At 43.8% G+C, this 24,808-nt stretch overlaps 1 protein-coding gene across 7 annotated transcripts in view; it reads right to left on the bottom strand.

The window, feature by feature from the left end:
• gus (splA/ryanodine receptor domain and SOCS box containing gustavus) overlaps positions 1-24,808 on the bottom strand; it is a 224,981-nt gene that overhangs the window by 135,531 nt on the left and 64,642 nt on the right. The window contains exon 1 of one of the 7 annotated variants that reach the window (XM_076209425.1): positions 19,211-19,244. The exons of 5 other annotated variants lie outside the window; for them this stretch is intronic. In XM_076209425.1, the coding sequence (XP_076065540.1) occupies positions 19,211-19,229 (19 nt within the window). In that variant the 5' untranslated portion in view covers positions 19,230-19,244. Of the gene's footprint in view, positions 1-10,263; positions 10,669-19,210; positions 19,245-24,808 lie in introns of those variants that run through there. One more of the 7 variants, XM_076209430.1, reaches the window with a different exon arrangement.

A 24,808-nucleotide genomic window follows, 5' to 3' on the forward strand; every position in this document is an offset into this window, starting at 1 on the left:
CCCGAAGATCGTTACCAGTCACTTACGGGCTGCGGGTTTTCCACATTAAAAGTGTGTATTATACATACATACATACATATACACACACACACACACATTTACACGGACATGTCAGTTTGAAGACTCGAACTATTCAGCACTCTAGTTTTGTTCACCCACTAGCCCACTGCAACTGGACTAATGCGCGTATGTAATTGTATCAATAACCTATTTCCTTGCCTAGTAGTACATAGGACATGAGCTATACTCGTTCGGTTCCATCTCTGCGTTCCAGTGGTCAATTCTGACCTCAAGTTCTTCCATACTATTCAACTATTATTCCTTCATGCAAACTATTCCATGAACCAATAGTCTTATACGAAGAATGAGGGTCAAGGAAACGAAGAGAAAAGCATGGCGGCAGCCAGAATAAACACAACAAAGTACCTCCCGGTTAGAAAAGAGCGCCTCCCCTTTGACGCCGAGGATAAATAAAATCGCTTGGCGCCAGCTAGAACAAAGAGACAACCGTTCTGTTATGTACGGAAGGGGGGAGCGTCTCGGTGATGAACAATAAAATACCTAAGCGGCAGTAAGAACACAAGTAAAGGTACGGAAAAGATTATTAACTAACATTAACCCAAAACGGCCCTAGCGTGATCAACCATCACATAATGATCAATATTACGCTAATACTGATCGCTGAAGGGATACTATAGGAGAACAGTGTAGGGGGAGTAATGGTAACGAGGTAATACATCGTTTCGGTAATTGTGGTAATTTAGTCGACGCTTAACAACCTCTGAATTACAGAGTGGATGTCTGTGCTACAAATTCAGCTGAATGATGGATGACCGACTGAAATAGCCATCGACAATTTGTTGACGAAGGTGCCTTCAGCATGAAATAGGGTGTAGGGGAAAGTGGATAAGTAAATGGGAGGAGATATTGCGAGATAATGGTGTAAGTGGTTAGGGGGAGTAGGGGGGTGAAGGCAAGAAGGGGAGGGGAGGGGAGGGGGAGTTATGGTGGGGGGAACTGAAGGGGGAGAAGAAAAAGAAAATGGGGGGAACTGGGACAGAGGGTAGAGGAGGGAGAGTTACATTTACTCCAGCTGCCGTCATGCGATCTTAATCAGTTGATCTCACCCACTAGGGGACATTTAATGGTTATCGGCCTCCGTCCTTAGTGAATTATTCTTCCTGCCGCCTGGCGATTTTATTCAATACAGTAAACGCGCAAACCTGCCCGGTGACGGGGCGCCCACCGCCCTGAACATGGTGTATATAGATCGAGACCTCTTTCAGACAGGGACCCATCCCTTAATTTAATAAAATCGGCAGCCACGCGCTACTACGTTATATACAGTTTTTCGTAATAACGAGAAGCTTCATCCTTCCTTGAATACCCGCTACATCCGCTCCACGGATATTGAATACGGGGCGAGTATGAAGAGAGGAGAGAGGGGAGAAGGGGTAGAGGAAGGGGAGGGGGAAAAGGGAAGAAGAGCCTTAGAAGGGGACAAGGGGCGATGTACAAAGAAAAATCTGACCACAGAAGGGAGGTGATGTTCTGGAGAGAGAGAGAGAGAGAGAGAGAGAAGGCTGTTAATGAGACCTGGGATTGGATAGGCTGGAGAGGAAAGGGAGGGGAACGCCGAAAAGGGGGACGGACGGGACGGGATAGGGGCGATGACGGGAGGGAACGGGGGGAGGGGGAAGCAGGGAAGGGAGAGGCAGTGAAGGGGGAGGTAGGGAGAGTCAGAGAAGGGAGAGGTAGGGAAGGGAGAGGCAGGGATGGGAGAGGTAGGTTAGGGAGAGGCAGGGAATGGAGGGAGAATCAGAGAAGGGAGGGAGAATTAGGGAAGGATGAGGCAGGAAAGGGAGAAGCTGGGAAGGGAGGGAGAACCTGGGAAGGGAGGGAGAAGCAGGGAAGGGAGAGGCAGGGTAGGGAGAGGTAGAGGAGGGAGAGGTAGAGGCAGGGAAGGGAGAGGCAGGGAACGTAGATGCAAAGGAGAGGCTCGGAAAGAAGAAGTAGGGATAAATAAAATAAAAAAATAAATAAATACAAATTGGAACGAGGAATAGACAAGAGATACTTGTCCAAGAGACGCCAGAAACACTGGAAAAGCGGGAGAAAATGGCGCGGCAGTCCAGACAAGAGGGAAGAGGAGCATCTACAAGGGATGGAGATGGAGATAGAGATGGAGAGGGAGGGAGAGGTAGATGGTGACCACAGATATGCAATGGTCCTTGAAAGACGATCGTTCCGGAAAAAAAAAAAAAAAAAAAAAAAAAAAATTAAGCAGTGACCGACAAAACCCTTTCCCGTTTTCTGTTGCTTCGTTCTTTGATGATTTCCTGTACTTGTTCTAAATGTTGTTTCTGTAAAGCAAGTTGTGTTTTTCGATATCCTTCATACACCACCCTTTTCCACTTCTCACCCACTCCCATTGTCATCACTTGTGTGTGTGTGTGTGTGTGTGTGTGCGCGCGCGCTTATGGTCTTGGATTGTGTGCTGAACTTGTGATTCACAATTATTACCTTCCCGAATGAGAGCTCCATAGCTCATAAGGTCCAATCTATGGGTAATCCTCTGACAGCGTGTGTGTGTCTGTGTGCGCGCGTACAATTCTTTCAGTTGGTACTAATGATAAACTGTTCCACGAGTTTCACTAACTAGAATACTGCAGCCCCAAAGCGACTGGCAACGATCCTTTGGACCTCCCACAGCCAATGGGAAGTAACTTTGGACTGCTGTTTATGTTGTGTTAGTGTGTGACAGTTTCTATGTAAATGGCCAATGGCAGTAGTCGGGGGAGATCAGTCGCCGGTTGTCAGTTCTCCCCATGTCAAAAGACAGAGTGCCAGCCCCTACGGTCGAGTCTCCTGATGGGGGGATACTGACGTGTTCTGAAGTTGTGGAGACGACTCTCTACGACGTCCTTAAACCAGAACCGCCTCTTGCAGGTTCTCGCACCTGGTGACAAAACTACGACCTAGTTTCAGTTCTAACTCCAGGGGGCAAAAATATCACCCACATTATCTTTCCAACTTAGCAACCCTTCCTTATCTACGTATTAGCATATATACCTCCAGCTGATAGCGCCAAGTGACACGTAATTCATCATTTGGAGAGAGACAGCCATTCATTCTGGCCCTAAACCCTTATCGCAAAGTTTTATCAGCATCCCTCTGCTTTGATCTATCGCCGGGTGCAAACACTGATCAATGAAGTACTCCGCTCATGTTCAATCTCGCCACGTCTGCGTGAATACTGCAGTTATTCTATAGTATACTAGTCATAATCTGTACAGGCCAAATTCAAGAGGGACCATCTGTTCCTTCCACCTTAGTTACTGACTTCTCTGGTTTGTTTTCTTTTGCTTGTTGCTATCCCAGCCTCTCCCAAGCATTCCTACAAGTGGACTATTTCTTGCTCTCTATAATTATATAACGGAAACTACTTGATAAGGCCTTCAGATGAATATTGTTAACAATATTGTACATATATACTATGTGTCTCTTCATTTTATCTCAAGCATTATCTATCCTATTCGCCGAAAGATAATTCTCGCCGAAAGATAATTCAGGCTCTACGGCTTTGTCCACTAGCCAATGCCGGTTGCCTGGGGGCCGTGGTCCTCTTGCAAGAGAGACCTGGGGCAACAGATTGGACTGATTGTGCCTGGATACCATCAGGCTATTCTATTCAGTCAAAGGAAAACCCCAATCATCGACTGGTTCAAGCCAATGTAGCTAAAACCACAGCCAACATTAATATTTAATATTTATCTATTTTGGTTGTGACGATGTGAACTTTATCATGCTGAGGGTGCCCCCCCCCCTCCTATAACTTTTATGGGTTGATATCTAGAGCCTATGACATGACATGACCTGTTAAACTATACATGATAATTTGCCAATTATATTCGGTCATTCTGCTTGCATGAAATTGTGAGCCATGGCTTCATAAAATAAAAAATCAGTCCATCCCGAGTGATAATTTAATTAGGCAATTCCAACCAGATGTTCACCAACTAACAGAACAAATTCTGCACTCGTGTCTCCCAAATTTGAACTTTTTCATTCACTCTCACTCACTGATAACTTAATCAATAACAATGTCTAATTATGTCAAGTGCCCTGACAGTTGATTTAGGTGAAAAAGCAATAATTTCCAGTAATCCCACTACTGTTTTTGGCCTTATACAATATTCTATGACCTAAATGAACAATATGTACATATACGCCACACACTGCAAAATCCTGCGGTACAGAAATGGCAGTTCTTCACGTGTAAGCAACATTATCATAGATCGTGTAAGTGAGTATTCCTTTCACATGCAAATTGTCAAAGTTTCTTGGCCAAGCTGCACACATCATAACTAATTCAGAATTTGGCTAAGTACTACAACTGTTTTATGTATGTTCCTTCACCAGTCCTTTTTTTAAGGGGTGCGTGGTAAAAATTGGGAAGTGGGATGGAAAGAAAGCAGATGAAGCAGGAGAATGAAGAGTCGAGATGGGAATGGAGGAGAAAGGGAAAGAGGTAAAGGGAAGGAGGTAAAAAGGGGTAAAGAAGAGGAAAGAGGGATAAAGAGAGAGGAGGGGTAAAGAGAGTGAAGGAGGGGAAAGGAAAGAGAAAATAGAAAAGAGGAAGGAAACCATGGGAAAGAAGGAAGAGGGATGAAGCAAAATGAATAGAAACGAAGAGATATGGGATGAAAGTGGACGAGGGACTGAAAGGAGGGAAAAGGGAGGAAGGGGAGGAAGGGGAAGGGGAGGAAGGGGAAGGGGAGGAAGGGGAAGGGGAGGAAGGGGAAGGGGAGGAAGGGGAAGGGGAGGGTGGGGAAGGGGTGGGAGGGGAAGGAGAGGGAGGGGAAGGAGAGGGAGGGGAAGGAGAGGGAGGGGAAGGGGAGGAAGGAGGGGAAGGGGAGGAAGGAGAGGAAGGGGAAGGGGAGGAAGGAGAGGAAGGGGAGAAGTGAAATGAATAGAGATGAATGAAAATGGGATGGAAGAGGAACAGAAAGGAGGGAAAGGGAAGCAAGGGGAAGGGGAGGGAGGGGAAGGGGAGGGAGGGGAAGGGGAGGGAGGGGAAATGAATAGAACGGAGATTGGGAAGGGTGAAGAGGAAGGGGAGGGAGAAGAAGGGGAGAGAGGGGAAGGGGAATGAGAGGAAGAGAAGAGAGAGGAGGAGGAGTGAGAGGAAGGCGAGGGAGAGGAAGGGGAGGGAGAGGCAAATACCACTGGGTACCAAGGATACATGAACACAGGAAATGTATATTCCTAAAAGAAGGGGGTCAATCCAAGTAATGAGAAATCATTAAACAGACCTTTCTATTAAAATAACGAAAGCAAAATTTTGTTAATACTGGAGAGACTGAATATGTTACATCAGGAAAAATGCAAATATTAAATTTCACTTTGTTCAAATACTATAGGAAATGAATGAATTCGGAAAACTCAGATCTCTTTACTAAATCAAACATATAAAAATAACATGAACAAAATGTGCACATTGCCCTTCTTGAAAAGATTAATGCTGAAAACTACAACTGGAAAAAACTAGTAAAATATACAAGCCTAGTGAAAAAAATGAGATGGATTCTTTAAGATGGAGAAAAAATCAAAATAAATCAATAAAATAAATCTTCCGATCGGTACAGAAATTCCAGACTCGAACACGACACGAACCAGAACACAAATGCAGATGTGGAAGGCATACTGAAAGCAGTTGGTATGAGGAACTGGGATTTTTGTATTGCTTGGGTACTTCAGGCATATGTGGTTCTAAAGAGGATGGACTCAAACAAGAACAAGAGCGGCTACAGCTTTTTACCAACTTGGTCACAAACTACCACCAACACAAACTCTCAGGAGACCACAAGCTTACAAGAGATGTAAGCAAAACAGGAGAACTGCATTAGAGTGAATAAACAAATGTGTCCAGGAAAAACCTAGAGCCCTAGAGAGAAATATAGTGATGATATGAAAATGTGAAATTTTTAAGTAGAATTGGAATGGTGTAATGAGCTATCATTAAATGGATTCCAAAGTGTACACGGCGAATACAGCTGTTGGTCAGTGAACAAAAAATGAGAACTCGAGTGAAACTGTCAGAGAAAATGAGCAAAATTAATGCATTGTACTTCCCCAAACACAGCCACAACCAATAGAGTGGAATGTTGATGATGTGTGCTGTAAAAGAGACTAATTTTATGGATAAAAAAAAAAAAAAATAAATAAAAAAAAAAAAAAATAAATAAATAAATAAATAAATAAAAAATAAATAAATAAGCTAGTGATATGACAATACACTACCCTGTAAAGAACAATGTACAGACAAACACACAATAGTAGTGTGCCCATACACCAAGTACAATGCAATCAAACAAATGCAGATGCGCAAAGGCATACCAAAACGTGCACACCTTAATCCACACTTCTAGGGCAACTCGCATTATTTCCCAATAGTTGGTCACACTAAATGTGCTACAGGGCACTTTCAAGGAGGAGACAGAAAAAGGAAAGAAGTAAGAGTGGGAGGGAGAGACTAAGGAAGACGAAAGAGAAGAGAGGGAAAGGGAGGAGAAAGTGGGAGTGAAAGGGATGGAAAGAGTAAAGGAGGGAGGACGAGACACGAGAGAGTGAGAGTGAGAGAGAGGGGGAGGGGGAGGGAGAGAGAGATACGAGAGAGAGGAACGAGAGAGAGGAACGAGAGAGGGAGACGCGAGAGGGAGACGAGACAGAGTGGGAGACGAAAGAGAGGGAGACGAGAGAGAGAGGAAAGGAAGAAGTGAGAGAGACTATAGGGTGAGAGTGTGTGTGTGTGTGTGTGTGTGTGTGTGTGTGTGGGAGAGAGAGAGAGAGAGAGAGAGAGAGAGAGAGAGAGAGAGAGAGAGAGAGAGAGAGAGAGAGAGAGAGGAGGGAGTGGGGGAAAGGATGAAGAGACACACGAGAGAGATGAGGGAGTGGGGGAAGGGACACGAGAGAGAGAGAGAGAGAGAGAGAGAGAGAGAGAGAGAGAGAGAGAGAGAGAGAGAGAGAGAGAGAGAGAGAGAGAGAGAGAGAGAGAGGGAGAGAGAGAGAGAGTGGGGAGAGACGAGAGAGAAGGGTGAAACAAGAGGAGACGAGAGAGAGGGTGACGAGGAGTAGGGAGACGAGAGAGCGATAGAGAGAGAGAGAGGAGAGAGAGAGAGAGAGAGAGAGAGAGAGAGAGAGAGAGAGAGAGAGAGAGAGAGAGAGAGAGAGAGGGAGAGAGAGAGAGGGAGAGAGAGGGAGAGGGAGAGAGAGGGAGAGGGAGAGAGAGGGAGAGGGAGAGAGAGGGAGAGAGAAAGAGAGTACGCGAGAAAAATAGTGGATAGATGGAGGTAAGGAGGAATGGTAAGGAGGAATGGGATGGAGGAAGGGATGGAAGGGAATAAAAGGGAGGCTCGGTGTATTGGGGAGGAAGGGAGTGAGGAGTGAGAGGGAGGTAAGTAGAAAGGGGAAAACGGGAGAAAAGGGGGAGAGGGGTAAGAGGGAGGACGGGTATGGGGAAAGGGGATGAGAAAGGGGTAGAGAAATGAGAAGATAGGATGAAGATGGGTGGGGAAAAGGGGTGGAGGGGGAAAGGGGTGGAAGGGGGAAGGGGGTGGAAGGGGGAAAGGGGTGGAAGGGGGAAAGGGGTGGAAGGGGGAAAGGGGGTGGAAGGGGGAAAGGGAGTGGAAGGGGGAAACTGAGGGGTGTAGAGGGGAAGGAAAGAGGTGTATTGTATTTTGTTGCCGCTAACCATCTCCTCTATCCTCGTGGACAATACTGCGCTGTAGATGTAACAATGGCAGTAAAATAGAGACTTCAGGAGCGGTAGAATAGAAGGACAGTAGATGTTAAGTGACCCTCCCCACCTCTCTCTCTCTCCCTCGTGTAGAGGTTATTCACTAACTATATATGAATGCTGCGTAACTAGTCTGCAGGGATGCTTCCGAAGTCCATAAATTGCTGACTGTATGAAGATTAGTCAGTCCATTCCCTATTCGGTACAGAATAGGGGTGGGCAGAGAGAGGGGTAAAAAGAGAGGAAAGGGAACGAGGGGGGATCGGGAGCAAGAAAGGGGGAATTGGAAGAGGGAGAGAGGAAATTGGGTGAAAGAGAGAGAAAGAGATAGAGGGAGGGAGGGAGGGAGGGAGGGAGAGAGAGAGAAGAGAGGAGAGAGGAGAGAGAAGAGAGAGAGGAGGGAGAAAGGAGAGAGGAAAGTAGTGTGAAGGGGAAGAAACATAAAAAGAAGAGAAACCGAGAAGGAAAGAGGGATGGGAAAGGAAAGAAGGGGAAAAGAGGCGTAGAAAAGGAGAGGGAATGAACGAAGGGAAAGAGAATGAGAGGAGAGAGAAAAATTGGAAGGAAGAGAGGGTGATGGAGAGAGACAAGTGGAAGACTGACGAGGGTAAAAAAAAGGGGAGGGAAATGCGAAAGAAGGACGGGGCAAGGGAAAGAGGGGAAGGGTGATGGAAATGAATGGAGGGTGAGAAAAGGAAGAGGGTAATGATGAGGGTAAGGGTGAGGGGAAGAGTGAGAGGGTGCGGGAATGGGAGGGTGAGGGAAGAAGGGAGAGGGGAAGTAAGGGGAGAGAGGGGAAGTAAGGGGAGGTAGGAGAGACGGGAAGTGTGCTGAAGAGGAGGTAAGGAAGAAGGGATGATGGAGAGGGTGAAGGAAAAGTGGGGAGGTGAGAGGAGGGGAAGGAGAAGGGAAGTAGATTAAGGAATAGTAAAGGAGAGAGGGAGAGGAAGAGTGGAGAAGAGGGGGGGGATGAGGGAAGAGATGGAGGGAGGAGATGGAGAAGGTGAAGAGGGGGAATAGGGGAATAGGACGGGGATAGAGAAATGGAGGAATGTAAAACAACAGGATGGAGAACTTGGAGAGGAAGGGGTAGACGGAAAGAGAGGGTGAAAAGAGGGGAAGAGGAGATAATAAATGGGAAGAGAGGGAATCCAGAGAATGTGGAAAACGAATGTGAAAGTGTGCGTGTGTGTGAAAATAGTGAAGAAGAATGTGACTAGGATTGTATACAGTAAATACTATAGTCACAGATAGTCTGTGTAACCACTGTGAAACACAAGACCACAGTAGCTTGAACGTGTTCAGTTGAACAATACACAAGGATTTCACAATGGGTCGTAGTATAAGCCCATCGTTAGCGAAGGGGTAACAAATTAATAAAATCGCCTGACGGCAGCCAGAATAACAGCATATGCCCCCCTTCGCCTGGTAAAGCGTTTGATCAAGATTAAACCCTTGTGCTAACAAGATCGCATACGGGCGGACGAAATAGCTTAATTGGTACAGATGGGTTAAACTGAGTTTAATCCCTTTCCTACTGAAACGATCACGTAAGCTGAATGAAACAGCCTAGCGACAGCAATAATATTATGAATAACCATCTTACGGGCTTCAATTGCAAAAAAAGAAAAAAAAGAGAAAAAAAAAAAGAAAAAAAAAAAAAAAAAAAAAAATAAGAGGTAACATATAAAATAAAATCCCTTCAGTACTGAAGGACCCCATCCTGATGAATGAAGCAGACTGGCGGTAGTCAGTCAGAGAACCAAGTGCCCCATGGAACGTATAAAGTATCATTCTTCGTGGGGCGGGGCCGACATCTGCCAGACGATGTTGTTGTGTTGTTGTTGAGTCATGTAAAATACAATGCTATGCAACACAACTGTAGATGCAGCATGATATAGAATATAATACAGCTCAGCGTTCTGTTCAACAGCACAAGCAAAGTCCAGGCTATGGTGACGATGGAATATATAGTAGAGATAATTACGAAAATAAATTTATAAACAAAAGGGAGAATTAAAGGGTAAAATGGTGAGGAACAATAGATTTTGTGAACACAACGCCACGATAGTACAATGTACAACGACACAGTACTGAAGTCTAGTACCGAGGGAATTCGTAAAATATGAAAAAATAAAGGCTTGTACAGCTGGCTACATCATCCACATCTGCTTATCGGAAAGCTACGCAAAATAACAGCAGACGCGGGGTTGTCAAATCTGCAGTGTCGATAGGTAGTCGGGCCACTGCAGGGAACCTTCGTGTGGGTGGGGGAAGACCTTTCTCGAAGAAGGCAAACAAAAAACGGCAACACCAACCCACCCTATCGGATACACCTTCGACTTGTTCATTAACACCTAAAACCCTTGACCATAACCCCCCCCTAGCTCATTCACCCCCCTAAAGAAGAATGAAGAAAAAAATCTCCCCGTTCCCCCTACCAACCAACCAATATCCCGACTTACCTCGACGACGACTCCCGTGTCACTTTCATTTTGAGACGAACCGCAGTCCAGGTCTCTATCAAGTTTCGCCACAGAGTCTCCACTTTGACGATGGCCAGGGGCTGCAGCCTCCTCCTGGTGGCGTCGTCGTGGGGCTTTTGAACGCTACGTCACTTTTCACGCAAGAAAAACATCAAGGATGGAGCGCGCGGGGCAGCACCGTAGCTGCTTCTTCAACACCCAAACGCCCGCCACGGTTCACAATATTTACGAGGCTCTACCAACGTCCAACGGTCGACACCGCGTCACTGTTAGGGCACCCGGGCTGTCTGTAGTCCACTACGACAAGGCTGGACACCCAACGATTCGAGACTGGCTCGAGCCACGCCGGCTGTGTCTACCCCGACGTCCACTCCAAGCTCTCCCCTACCAAACTGAATGATACTGGCGGAAGCAGCAGCAGCAGCAGCAGCAGCAGCAGCAGCAGCAGCGGCGGCGGCGGCAGCAGCACTGTCAGCAGTGGGATCGCCCATAGACAGCACGCAATGCCCTGCGCTTGTGTTCGTGTTTTCTGGTAAACTTCATTCATACTCTCGACAACTACCGTGCTATCGGCTCAGTGCACCTTTATCCTGGCCTGATCCTACGACCACCACACTTGGGAGGTGAGAAATAAACAAATAAATGGAACATCCTGCAGCGGCCGGTTATCAAAATAGGGATGCATGGCAACCCCACGCGAGGCGGGCCGATGGAAGTTACGAGGGGAGACGACAAGAGGGGGGTGCTTACGGGGGGAGGGGGTGCACGGGAGGGGAAGGTAAAAGAGTGGGGGGGTTCTAAGGACAATACAGAAACATTAAATTGAGCAAATGTAAAAAACAAAACTGAACCCTAGCACAACTTTTCTACTGACCCTTTTATATGCACAGTTATACGAAAACAGAATTTCATGGACTCTTGTCAAAATGAACAAAAAATCTCGTAAGCATGCAAGCACAACCTTATCGTCACAGTTAAATATGCAAAATGTTTTTTATGTAAACGCTGAACTAATCCCAGAACGTGGAAACACCAATATGTATTTGAAAAGAGAGTGGTTCCCATGACAACGAGTCGGTCCAAGCTAAATTATAAACACGACGTAATTTGTACACGTCTTCCACCCGACCCGGGTCATTATTAGTATCACACATAAATCAATATAATCTACACGTCATCACACCTTGTTTCCTACTACACTTTGCCTCCAAATTACCCGTTCTTAGATGGCAAAAGCCACACTATTGACTTGTGTGTGCAATATATATGTGTATATATATATATATATATATATATATATATATATATATATATATATATATATAAACACACACACACACATACACTATTCCTGGGAAGCTCCCACCTGCTCCACACTGCACTAACGAGAGAATACAAGGTTTTATGCTGGCAAATTCCTGTTGATTCTATTCAGTTTTAACAGAGGACTCCCCACCCCAACATTCCCCTCCCCCTTCACTGTTCACTGCCGAATGATAGTCTTAATTCCGACTGCCGCCAGATGATTTTATTCACCAGAGGATTAAGAGCAGCGTTATTCCTCCAGCCATGCATGGAGGCTACGACCAAAATACTTGTTCTGTCACATAATAATTCACCCAGCACACCAGTTTCCCCTTAACGTTCTTGTGTATTTATTCAACATTGGCAGTCTTGATAAATTGTGGAAGGGCCTTTAACCAATGTCCTGGATCACGTTATAGATATGGCTAATAATTACACCGGATGAGGCATCAGAGCTTTATTTGTGTGTGTGGCTAATAAACCTTACACACATACGCATATCTCGCTGTTACATGTGTCAAGACACCTGTTTTGATGTTTGATGGTGGTATCTCGACCTCTGTATACATTTTTCACACACGAGCCCCTACCCCCGCCAATACACGATATTAAAATTCGTTCTGCTGGCTAGCCCATAGGAAAATGGTTCAAAGGAAAACCTAGAACAGGGGGAAATCCTTTCCACTCTTCAATTTCTATTTTCCACTCGCTAGCCCTACCCTCCCCCTACCAAGCCGTTCCGATCTGTGTACCAGGAATATGCAGGGAAAAAAAAGGGGGGGGGGAGGGGGTTGGCTGTTTACACTTTCCAGCCCTTCTTCATCCAGGGACGAAACCCAACATCACGCGGGGCAGAACACTTCCAAAGGTACTCTCCTCTCTCCCACAAAGGCCATATCTTGTTCTTGGTGCAACGTAAACACTTCAAACCTCAAAGTAACCAACCTCCCCCCACCACGCCATTTCCTCCTCCTCCTCCTTTTCCTCCAGCTCCCTTCAATTCATTTTCCGCCCCCTCCCCCCTTTTAATAAAATACCCTGGCGTTGGGCACACCAAAATAGGTACGGTGCGCTACGAGGGCCGTGGGGAATAACGAAAATAGTTCTAATCCAAGCGAAGGAGGACCACTTCCTGATCCAAACGTTCAGTGTCACACCGAAAAGAATTACACCACCTGGGTGCTCGGGGGAGAGGGGAGGGAGAGAAAAGTAGAGAGATGAGAGACAGCCAGATGAAAGTGATAGAGATAGAGAGAGAGAGAGAGAGAGAGAGAGAGAGAGAGAGAGAGAGAGAGAGAGAGAGAGAGAGAGAGGAGCGTGTGTGTGTGTGTGTGTGTGTGTGTGTGTGTGTGTGTGTGTGTGTGTGTGTGTGAGAGAGAGAGAGAGAGAGAGAGAGAGAGAGAGAGAGAGAGAGAGAGAGAGAGAGAGAGAGAGAGAGAGAGAGAGAGAGGGAGAGAAGAAAGATGTGCGAGAGAGGGAGGGAGAGAAGAAAGATGTGAGAGAGAGGAAGGGTGGTATAGTAGTAAGATGAGGGAGAGGCAGATATAGAGATAGGAGAGAGCGGGGGTGGGAAGAGAGATAAGAGAAGAAAGATGCGCGAGAGGGGGAGAGAAAGTGAAGAAAGGGAAAAAGGGAAAAAGGGAAAGAGGGGAAGAGAAGGAAAAAGTGAGGAAGTGGGGAAAACAGTATGTAGGAGGGGAAAAACGCGTGTGAGACAAGAGAGGAAGAATGTGGGATAAAGACGAGGAGGGGAGGAAACAGAGCCAAGTAGCAGGAGCAGGTGGAAGAAGGATGGGGAGGGGAGGGGAGGGGTAGGAGGTGTGGAGGAGGAAGGAAGAGGAAAAAGAGGAGGGAGAGGGAACTGGGGAGGTGGGGAGAAGGTGAAAATGAAAAGGAGGAGCAGGAGGGGTGGAGGAGGGAGAGGAAGGAGAGAAGGAAGAGGTTGCTGAAGAAGTGGAAGAGAAGGGAAGAGGGGGAAGAGAGATGAAAGAGGGAGGGGGTGGGAGACGAAGAAGGAATTTACGAGTATACTTCATTGCTGACAATTCAGCAGCATTTCTATCCCTGTACACAACACTGCAGAAACTACAGATATTAGAGCATGAGGTGAGGTAATACATGTGGGTTGGTTACTGAAGTATCCCTGGTAGCATGTTATTTTTTAATGGCACCAAGGTTTCGGTACATTAGTAGTTGAATGTAGTACGAGGGGATTGCAGTTTGCAAATATTTTTTCTATCGAAGGATGGTGCAGAAAGAATGTAGGGAGAATGATGATAGTTCTCCATAAATAAAGTGTAATAAAATTGTTGCTTGAAAATGATGGTAAGAAAGGTGGGGAGAGTGGAAGTAAAACGAGCTTCTGGAGTCAACGATAATTAAAAAGGGGGAAAATGGAGAGCAGGGAATAAATATGTAGAAGATATGGGAAGAACTCTGGCTTTTGTGACCGAGGGAAATACACCTACATGACCTACTCCAGGGTTAGATTGGAAGCAGTCAGTATAAATATGAATGGCAGCAGGATGAAAAGATATATGGGAAAGAAACCTTCTACTCCATTTGAGCTTGTGGGTGTTAAGAGGTCAAAGCCACAACAAGGATATGATGGATAGTGAGTGAACGTGGTTTTAGCACGTTCTCAGTGGTGAGTGAATCTGCATGTTTAGAGGAAAGTAGCGGTGCTATAATGGGACATATTTCAACCCAGACCATGGCACAAGCCACAATGGGTGAGGAAGAATGAAGGGTGGAGGTGGGGATATTTATGGTTTTATTTCTTCCTGAAATTGGGGTTACTTTGGTGGAATTTCTGTGGAGATGAAATGAGTGTGTTCTTCATGCACTGCAACATATTCCAGTACTTCATGTGTGGAATTGGTTCACATCACCAAGCAGTGAGAAGAGTTGAGGGTAGTAAAGTGGACAAAGGGAGAGAAAAAGCTTTACAGTGATAAGAAGTGGTGAATTAATGAGACTTGGAGTTGGTTGTTCACTAGGATGAGGGAAGACTGGAAGAAGTTTGGGATTCCACTTTCAGCGTTCGTGTGGTAATGTACATGCTTGGGTAGAAGTGCTGGAAGGAGGTTGTGTTGGAATGGCAAACTGCATAGATGATTTCAATCATGGACCTAACTCGGAAGCTATGTTACTACTCTTGGAGGTAGAAAGCTTCATGTTCAAGGAAGTACAGAGTGCAGAATGATGAAGATTGTGTACAACTCTTCTCACAATTAGCACACCTGGTTAGGTTTGAGCACAGGAGTAGAGAAGGATGAGCACCTGTAGGTTGGTGACATTTTTGTTTGGCAAAAGTACTGACAAAAGAGGCAAAGGTACAAGGATACCTTCTTACCCAGAATTGGAGGCATCCTGTGTAGAGGTCAAATGGGAGCTGTGGGATGGGTGATGGTTAATATCAGTGTGGGGGTAGGAACCTTTGTACCACTAAGTGTTCAGTTGGGGTGGTAGGTTCTGGTTACCTTTCATTCAGCAAGTTCTTCAAGAAGTTTTGATTTTATGTACTAGAGTAGGCATGAGCCAACATGCCCATGAAGGGTCTCAAGGTTGCATGAGGTTTGTTGTGGACTGGGACATTGTGGACTAGTTCTAGGACTTTGAGTCCTAGAACTGACTGGGTCTACAAGTGGCACGTTTTCCAACATGAAAAGACCAAGACTCCATTCACTTTAAAAACACATTGGGGAATGTAATAGCCAACTGGTAGTGTTGAAGACTAGAAATCTCAAGTAAGCCAAGTTGGGTTCTACTTTAGAAAGGAGGAGATGAGGACTAGAGGAATATTTTTGGTTTGAGAAAGCAACATATTTCAAGTGTGTAACTGTAATTGCCAATAGGCAAGGCTCAGTGGTCATTCTAATGTGACAGTGGCAGTCATTATTATTTCATCCCTTTTGGAGTCAGAGATTTAAGATATATATTGGAGAGGCCAAAAATGAGACTTTCTTGGTTCTGGGAAGGCTGCTGCCCCCTCCTTTGAACAGATGACTGGTCTGTTTGCTTGTCTTGACTGCAAAGTGGATGACCTTGCTCAGGGGGAACAACCCAGCCAGGTGGAAGTGGGCCAGGCTATGTTTAGTGCACCTTTTCTTACCCCCCTAACCCATGTGGACTAAGCACAGTGGATCCTCAACTGAGCTACTCAAGTCACGTAGACAACTGAACCACACTGCTGCTCCATCCCAAGAATTGAGTGACTACAACAATTGCACTACCCCACATGTACGGTGACTAAAGATCACCATCCCCTGGCCCCAATGTCACAAGCCACTGTCATGGGAATTCCTGAAAAAAACACTCCACAGAATATCCAGAGCCAAATTTTATGATCTTGGTAGTTAACCATAATTAGTCCCACTTGTAGAAGGTATGAACAAAAATATAATTGATGAAAAGAAGAATATAGCAAGAGGTTGTCTATTATTCAGTTAAGATATGTTCTGTGGAAAACGAACACCTCATGCAGGTTCCATTTTGGAGGCAGAAGCTATACAAGGCTATGCTAAAGACAGAATGTGATGCATGCATGCCCTATACACCACTAGGGTGAAGGGATCCAGGAAGAGTGCCCCATACACATGAGGATGAAGAGAGCAAGAGATGAGGAAGAGGAGAGGAAGAAGGGAGGAATAGGAGAGGAATAGGAGAGGAAGAGGAGATGAAGAGAGGGAAAGTAGAAGGAAAGGGAGAGGATGAGGGGAGGGAGAGGATGAGGGGAGGGAGAGGATGAGGGGACGGAGAGGATGAGGGGAGGGGAGGGGACGGAGAGGATGAGGGGAGGGGAGGGGAGGGAGAGGATGAGGGGAGGGAGAGGGGAGGGAGAGGGGAGGGAGAAGAGGAGGAGAGGAGAGGGAATTCAGAGGAGGAGGGAGAGGGGCATGGAGTGGAAAGAGAAGAGGAGAGGAAGAAAAAGAGGTGGCGAAGAAAGGAAGGGGGGGTGAAGAAGAGAGGGCCAACCAATACAAGGAGATGAGGAAGAATACGAGAACGATGAAAGGAGTGTTAGCGGAATGCAAGTGTGTGTGTATGTGTGTGTACATGTGTGTACATGTGTGTGTACATGTGTGCATGGTGATTAAACAAGAGTATCAAGAGTCATGATGTATCATATACCAAATATTATTGCATCATTAATCATCCATTCATTAACGCCACAGCGTTGATTATATGCTTCCTATTAATAATTCACTACAATAAAATTTTGAGAATCAAAATTACTATGAAGGAAAATAGCACATTATTTTTTCTAATAAACAACTACAACCTATGTTATTGGTGTAACAAACTACATTATGAAACTGGAACTTGGTTTCCAAAATTCAGCCAAAAAAGATGGTTTCAGTATATGAAATAAATATTTGTTGTTGATGTCGATTTTTGATCATTACACTCCATACACTTCTGATAAATTTCACGAAGAGTTTTTGATACATCAATTCAGATAAGCTGCAAGAGATCCCCTACCACCTACTCTTACACAAGTGGCACCAATCCCTGTGAGCATAGTAAATATTTGTTAACTATGTGGATTAATGAATTCTTGTACAATAATCCCTCATTACATCTCCCCAATAAGCAAAAACCTATTCTAAAGGTCCCTGTTTTATGGATGAAAGAGAAGATGAAGAAGAAGAAGAAGAAGAAGAAGAAGAAGAAGAAGAGGATGAAAAGGTTATGTAAGCTTTATACTGCAAAATATTATGGTATTTCGTTGTATGAAAATGTGAATTAAGTAGTATTCACTTTGTGTGAATTCACTATACAGTACATAGAATGCACAACTAGCATGCAAATCTCCAAATATAACCTAACCCCAGTAATCCACAATACATCCCTACAAAAATACTTACTTTAATTACTGAATTACTGTACAAGCATTCCACAAGAACACAAAATTCTATTCTTCAAAATTCCTAGAAATTAGCCCAGCTAAGGAATAATTCCCAAGGGGAACAACAATTGCACTGGCAAGCCTATATCCATCTCAGCACCCCTAAATAAAACCATCTCAACACAGAATCTGCCTGACAATTGACACCAACTGCCTAAGATGCAACCACCACATAAACAACATATTGCTTTATAAGGACATAATCGCATCTGAATGAAGGAGACTCCAAGAGACAATAAGACCTATGCTAGGCAGTTCCATGTCCATTACCACCTATTATACCCATCCATAAAGTTACCTAACCTTCTCCTAAAACAACTGATAGTTTCAGTGCTTACTACACAGTTACTACATCTATTTCATTCATTACCCACTCTATTGGTAAATCAGTACTTGCCTATTTCCTTCTTAAATCTAAATGTCCTTTATTCAACACTGTCCTACACTCTTTCTATACAGCAACACGAAACCTCTTCAGTGAGCAACTTATCAGCTGAAATGGTGATCATAGTTCTCCTGTATTTACCTAGTTGTATTATATGGGAAGGGGAACCATGCCCGTGGTGACCCGTTTTTGTATCTCGCAAGATCAAGTTTGTTCTCAGATTCTTGTATTGTGTTTGCACACACTATTTCTTCATCCAATTTATTCAATATATCTATCGCTATGTGGGAAGCTGTTCTTTTTCAGGTCTCTTCTGTAGTTATCCTTTTCGAGTTTCATTGCATGTCCCCTTGTTATTCCTCTGTCCCACTTTAACAAGTCCTCTCTATCAAGGCATTCTTTTCCTTTCATAATTCTGTATATGGTTAGTAGGTCCCCTCCTTCTCTTCTTTGTTCCAGGGTTGGCAATTCCAGTTTGGCCAGTCTTTTTGTCAGGTTTGAAAGTGTTGGGACCATCTTTGTCATTGCTCTTTGTATTCTTTCTAATTTTCTTATATTCTTTTTTGTACTGTAAGTACTAGAGCAAATGACTGGTTGCCTGATTGACTATAATTCCACAATAGGCATGCACAATTGATTGCAATTGGCTATAATTTGATCCATAGATAGGCATTTTTATATAAACAAATTAAACCTACTTTCTTTTTTCCTATTTTATAAGACAATTATGGCTTTGGGTATCTCTAAACTGCAAGGGATACACTGAATTCACTACATGGACTACATAGGTAGTACCTACATACAAGTACACTTTATCATGTAAACCCCTTATTATACTATCAAACTATATTACAGGTAGCTCTTCCCAAATGTGGTAATTTCAAGCCAACTACAGCACTTTTGATGTGAAACCATGCATGTCTGAACTACCCCCAGGGAAGGGAAGGGAATTGTGTTAATAATAGGGTAGTACAAACTTACCTGATTTTGTATCTAAAGAGTGGTTGGCTTGAAATGACCATACCTACTTTAAATAAGTAAGCAAATGTGATATTCAATACAGTGATCTTGCTCACATCTGCACATGCACACACAATCTACGTTGTATTAAACTGAAGCATTCTAAATTTTCTACTTTCCACCAGTTATTTTCATTTTACTTTTCACTCTTAATCTCTCAATTTAATTCCTATAATACGAACTTGATAATCATCAAGGTAACCATAAGAATGTTAATAACATCCACCATGAAAAAAAAAAATATATATATATATATATATATATATATATACACACACACACACACACAATAGCTCTGTACTTACTTTTATGGTGCAATGTCATATACTTTGCTGCTAGTTAGTACTCGACTCCAGGACACTTACCTGTAGGAGAAATGATAATCAATATTAATAAAATTCATACATGTCAAAATAAAAGTTGTTGTTATTTAGTTTTAAACAGAAACAGAACCCTCTATCCTGGCTTCTTCCCTGAAGTAGGAACCAAAAATAAATTATATCAACACACTAACCTCATAACAATGCAATGATTCACTCCCTCACACTTTTATGTCCAAAACCTAAACAGTTGTTGTTGTTGATGTTGTCATTCCCTAGACTGTCTGTCCAAGCAGTCGCGTCTCCCCAGTTTATTTCCAGTCTTTATTTCCTTCAAACTTAACCAACAACAAGGAAAACCTCAAGACATTAATATATTCTGTCAATCTATTACAAGCTCACTCATATGTGAGTGAGATTTCTTTTGGGGGGTGTGGAGCTCGATGTATGCCCCGAGTCAACACACAATTTACCTGAGACTCATATCTTCCCTTAGGAATCACTGAATCTTCAGATGGGCATGGGAATTATGATGCTATCTGACTCTCCACTGTTTACCTACACAGCTGCTAAAAACTCCCATTTGGAGGATAGAGTGTGTGTGGGGTGGGTGTAGGGCACCATGCACACACAAGGTTGACTGGGTCAGGCACAGTGCCAAAATGTTTGGGAACCACCATCATCATCTGCACATCTTTCATGTTACATAGCTCACACTTAAAATTCATTTGGTGACACATACATTTCAGACTACATTCCTCTGCTATTCAGTTAAATCAAACAACAAATATTCCAACTTATCCTTGGCTGGCTACCTCCCTCTTAGGGGGGAAAAAGCCTCTTTGTATATAAATTACCGTCTCCATAATTTGTGTTCATTCTGTAAAATTTCCACCTTTCAGTAACTCATTTTTCCTTTAATCAGAAGAAGAGAGAAGGAGTTTGAATGTGTTTGAGATGAGGTGTCTGAGAAGTATGGTGGGGGTTACTAGGCTGGATAGAGTGAGAAATGAGGAGGTGAGGAGGAGAACAGGGGTGAAAAAGGATTTGGGAGATAGGGTTGATGAAAGAATATTAGGATGGTTTGGACACATGGAAAGAATGAGTGAAGAAAGACTAGTAAAAGAGGTATGGAAGGCAGATGTGGAGGGAGTGAACATGAGGGGACGTCCTAGGATGAGGTGGATGGATGGGGTGAAGGGGGCTTTGGGGAAGAGGGGAATGTCTGTTGAGGAAGGAAGGGAGAGGACGGAAGACAGAAGTGAGTGGAGAATGGTTGTATATGGATGATGTTGTGACTGCATGAGGAGAAATGGGCGGGGGGGTGGGGGGTGGGGTAGTATGTGTGAGTAAATTTTGACGCAGCCCGAAGGGATTTCTCCCCGTCCTCGCCTTATATGCAAAAGGGGACGGAGAGGGGGGGTCGCCGATTAAATGAAGTGGCCTTGCTGTGGATGTACTGTGTCTTGGGACACTGCTTCTGACCCAGGGCGGTGGGCAGGGTGCAGGGATGACCCGTCATCCAGGAGGTGCTCAGATGAGAGGAAGGGTGGGAGGGGTGTGGAGTGTATTTGGGGATGTAATGGGTGGGAGTGTTTTTGTGCCTTTCCCTTTTTGGCTACCTCCCTTGGAAGGGGGAAAAAGCCTTGGTATATGTATGTACTTAAATGTCAAACAGTTAACTTCTACTGTTTCTAACTTCCACTTACAAACTTGCACTACCTTTGCATCATTCAATGTCAACTTGATAAACTATACAAACTCAAAACATGTTCTATTTTCCCAACTTCACACTGTTGAAGAACATCCCATTTATACACATTTATGCTTATTATAATATGCAGTCTAACACTTCTGTTTATTCATTAACACTGCCTCAGAAACAACCATTACACAAAAGGGGTCACATGAAGAATCATCACCCCAGAACGCCCACATGAAGAATCGTCACCCTAGAACGCCCACATGAAGAATCATCATCCCAGAACACTCACATGAGGAATAGTCACTCCATGAGATCCCACCTGAAGAATAGTCACCCCAGTATGCAGAATATCAACAGTGAAGTAAATATTGGGTAAGATTAGGTTAGGTTAGGCTAGGTTGAATGAGGGATATGCTTATTGTTATTAACTTATACAACTGAAGAATCGTAAACCCAGGATGACCCACATGAAGAATTGTCACCCTGTCAAAGTCTGGGGTGACGATTCTTCATGTGATCCCACAAAAATCCCACAAACCCCACCTAGCCATACCCAGACAACAACACAACATTTCTTCTTTGAGTAACTATGCCAATCTGGTGGCTGTTAATGGTTACCTGGAAGCTGCAGGCCTCTTGTAAAACAAATCTGTGGCAACAGATTGACTGATTTAATCATAACGTCACATTCAGTCTGTGAAGTAATATTCAGATAACTGTCCCTTGCAACAAGTTACAACTAAATCTATAAATTCATTCAGTATGGGGAACACCTTTTGCTGATAAACGTCTACAATATTTATCATAAACCACATACTTTACTATAATACCACAGGGTTGAAAATCAAGAGAATGGTCTTCCTCTTTGCATTCCCGAGGCCACTCCTTAATTGTTATTACCCAGTATCTGTTATTTGCTTCTACAACTTCCTTAGCATCATTTAATTGAAAGGATCTCCTACCATAACAGGTGGCACTTTTTCCATTGTTTTGGCCACCACTATACTATTTTATGTCTTGTAGCATCCTCTCAGATACGTAAAGGCTATAACCTATCCTGGTTAACCTTTCTGGTAGGACTAACAATGGGTACTTGCAAATAGTCTTTCTCAATTTGTTCCCATGGTCTAAAGACACCCTTTGTTCCAAACAAAAATATCTTCATCAGTTTCAGACCTTTTCCCTTGATTTAGCACTGTGATCATGTCATCTCTTCCTCCTTTTTTTTTTTAATGATATATGTGAAAATCAACTATCACAATCTATAAACAGTTCTTGAGAATTACACTTGACTGCAATTCTACAGTAGGGCTCCCAACAATACGGAAAACTGACTCCTTACAAACTACACAAAACAGCGCTGGGAATAAAAACATGATACACTAAGTCCACTCCAATTGAACACCTACACACAGAAATACGTATACTCTACACAGAAATTCACATGAAAATGAATTACATTGTTCCACACAAGAACCCTCAACGCTATTCAACCATCTCATTACATCATATAAGGGGAGCCAACCAAACAACAAAATATCTACACCAATAACATAAAACTCAAATATCTAACAACAACCACCTGCACCACACAACACATCAATACAAAAACATATTCATACCAAGACGACAAAACAAGCACACCTAAAGTGACCAAACACCCTACTTCATCAAAACCTTCCAGAAATCAGCCCCACAGAAAAATTCCTTCCAAGAGAAGCAAGAGTGATAAAAGCCATCATCCAGCACTTACACAATACCTACAGGCTGGCCACAGAAACTAAGTCCTCCAGATGGACCAAACTCCTTCTCTTACATCCCCACCATATCCATAACTGACAACAAAACAATATTGTGGTACTCCCCAAGGCAGATGTAGCTCCTCTTGGGGATCGGTGCCACCTGCATAGAGCCGGTGGTCAGGGCTGGTTGCCGCTGTTTGGCCCCCAACTCTTGGGGTTGGGGGGTGGTCCCACGACATAGATGCTGCAGCCCCAGGACACAAACACTTGCTGCAGCCACCACAAACACATCACACCCGCTACACTACATTGCAAAACACCCACACACACCAAGAAACATTAAAACAACACCCAAAGACCTGTATCACACACAGATACTCTCTTCTCTTCCTCCACAACCACCAAATACCAGCCTCCGGAAACATATTCATAATCATATCACTCACCGCTCCATTAACACACTGAAAGACAACACACTGCTGCATGCCAGACCCCCTGATATCCACCCTTTTGAATCCTCTCTCCCACGAAAGGACAGAGTCCACCTGGCCAGACTGCGGTGCGGCCACCACCCAGCACTTCTTAGCTACCAGAAGAGGCTGGATGACCGCATTGTGAACAGCTGCCCAGGATGTAACACTTCACCCCATACCATACAACACATAATGGAAGACTGCATTATACACAATCAAGCACGCAAACAACATACACTCTATAAAGGATTTGTGGGAAAACCCAGTTTCGGCTGTGGCATTCGTTGGGGAGACAGGACTGCTTGGACAGACAGTCTAGGGAATGACAACAACAACAAAACAATATTTCTTCCTTGGGACTTGTGGTCTAATCAGGTGTCTGTTGCCAGTTACTTGAGAGCCATCTCTTACAAGAGTGATCAGACAATGGAATGATTGATCAACTAGTGTAGTACTGGTAGTGTTGTGTTGGTAATAGTTTTATTGTACACATGTTTCTAGATCTATTAAGAAAGTGTCACTTCCCAGTTCCTATCAATAAAATATATCAGGATTCATTATAAATATTTTCAAATTTTAATTTTCATGAATGTGGATGGAGAGACAGGGGAGAAAAAAGTGCACTATCACTGTTCTGTCTTGCTATCGCTAATTTTAACTCGTAGATTTCAAGGTGCTGTATTTTTGTCAGCAATAGCCAGTATGTCTATCCTTGGGGACAATACTTTAGTGAAGAGGTGGAGACATAGAAGTGGTAGAGACTTATGAACAGCACCAGAATAGAAGGTTAGATATAAGAACATAAGAATGAAGGAGACTGCGAGAGTTCTATGTCCATTACCACCTGTCATCCCCATCCATAGTTGTCTAACAATTTCTTAAAACAACCAGTAGTTTCAGTACTCATTACATGATTACTAAGTCTATTCCATTCATTGCCCACTCTATTAGTAAACCAATTCTTGCCTCTTTCCTCGAAACCACTTCAGTATGACTCAAATTGTCGTGCGCAGCACTGGCTGTCGAATGTAAGATTAATTGCACTACTCGCATTATAAAATATAGTCACTGCTGTATTAATCGTCCTCTTTTACTCTGAGTTTATTAAACACAAAAAAACATGATCAAACCAGTTCACAGAATCTGGGGTAACTCATGTACAACTGTACACCGGCATCCTCATGTACATACTGGCGCCTTATGACACCTACATGGGCATCATCGTAACAAAGTGGTTAAATCTAAATTTGTCCAATCTAAATCCATTACTGCAAGTCCTGCCATCTTGCCTTAATATAATGACTTTGCATCACCCTCAATTAGATCACCTTGCACTCCATGTCTTTCCAGAGTGGAAGTTAAGGTGCATAAGCTCTCTACATAAGGTAAATTTCTGAGCCCATGTATCATTTTGGTCATTCTCCTCTAGTGAATTGATGTCCATTCAATAGGACGGAGACCAAAACTGTGCCACATAATCAAGGACAGGTCTATCAAGTGACCACCAGTATTTTCAAGTGGAAATTAGCTTTGATGATAATAGAATGCCAACTGGTTTGGTCTGTCAAAAAAAAGTGGAGTGACTTAGTCTGCTGGGATGTCACTAGTCTCTAAAATGTGGACTGCATAAAACATTCAGTAGTTACCTTTTCCAAATTTCAAG

The sequence above is a fragment of the Oratosquilla oratoria genome, chromosome 26 (assembly GCF_046742065.1).
Source record: "Oratosquilla oratoria isolate Oo_2021 chromosome 26, ASM4674206v1, whole genome shotgun sequence".
Taxonomy (NCBI): Eukaryota; Metazoa; Arthropoda; class Malacostraca; order Stomatopoda; family Squillidae; genus Oratosquilla; species Oratosquilla oratoria.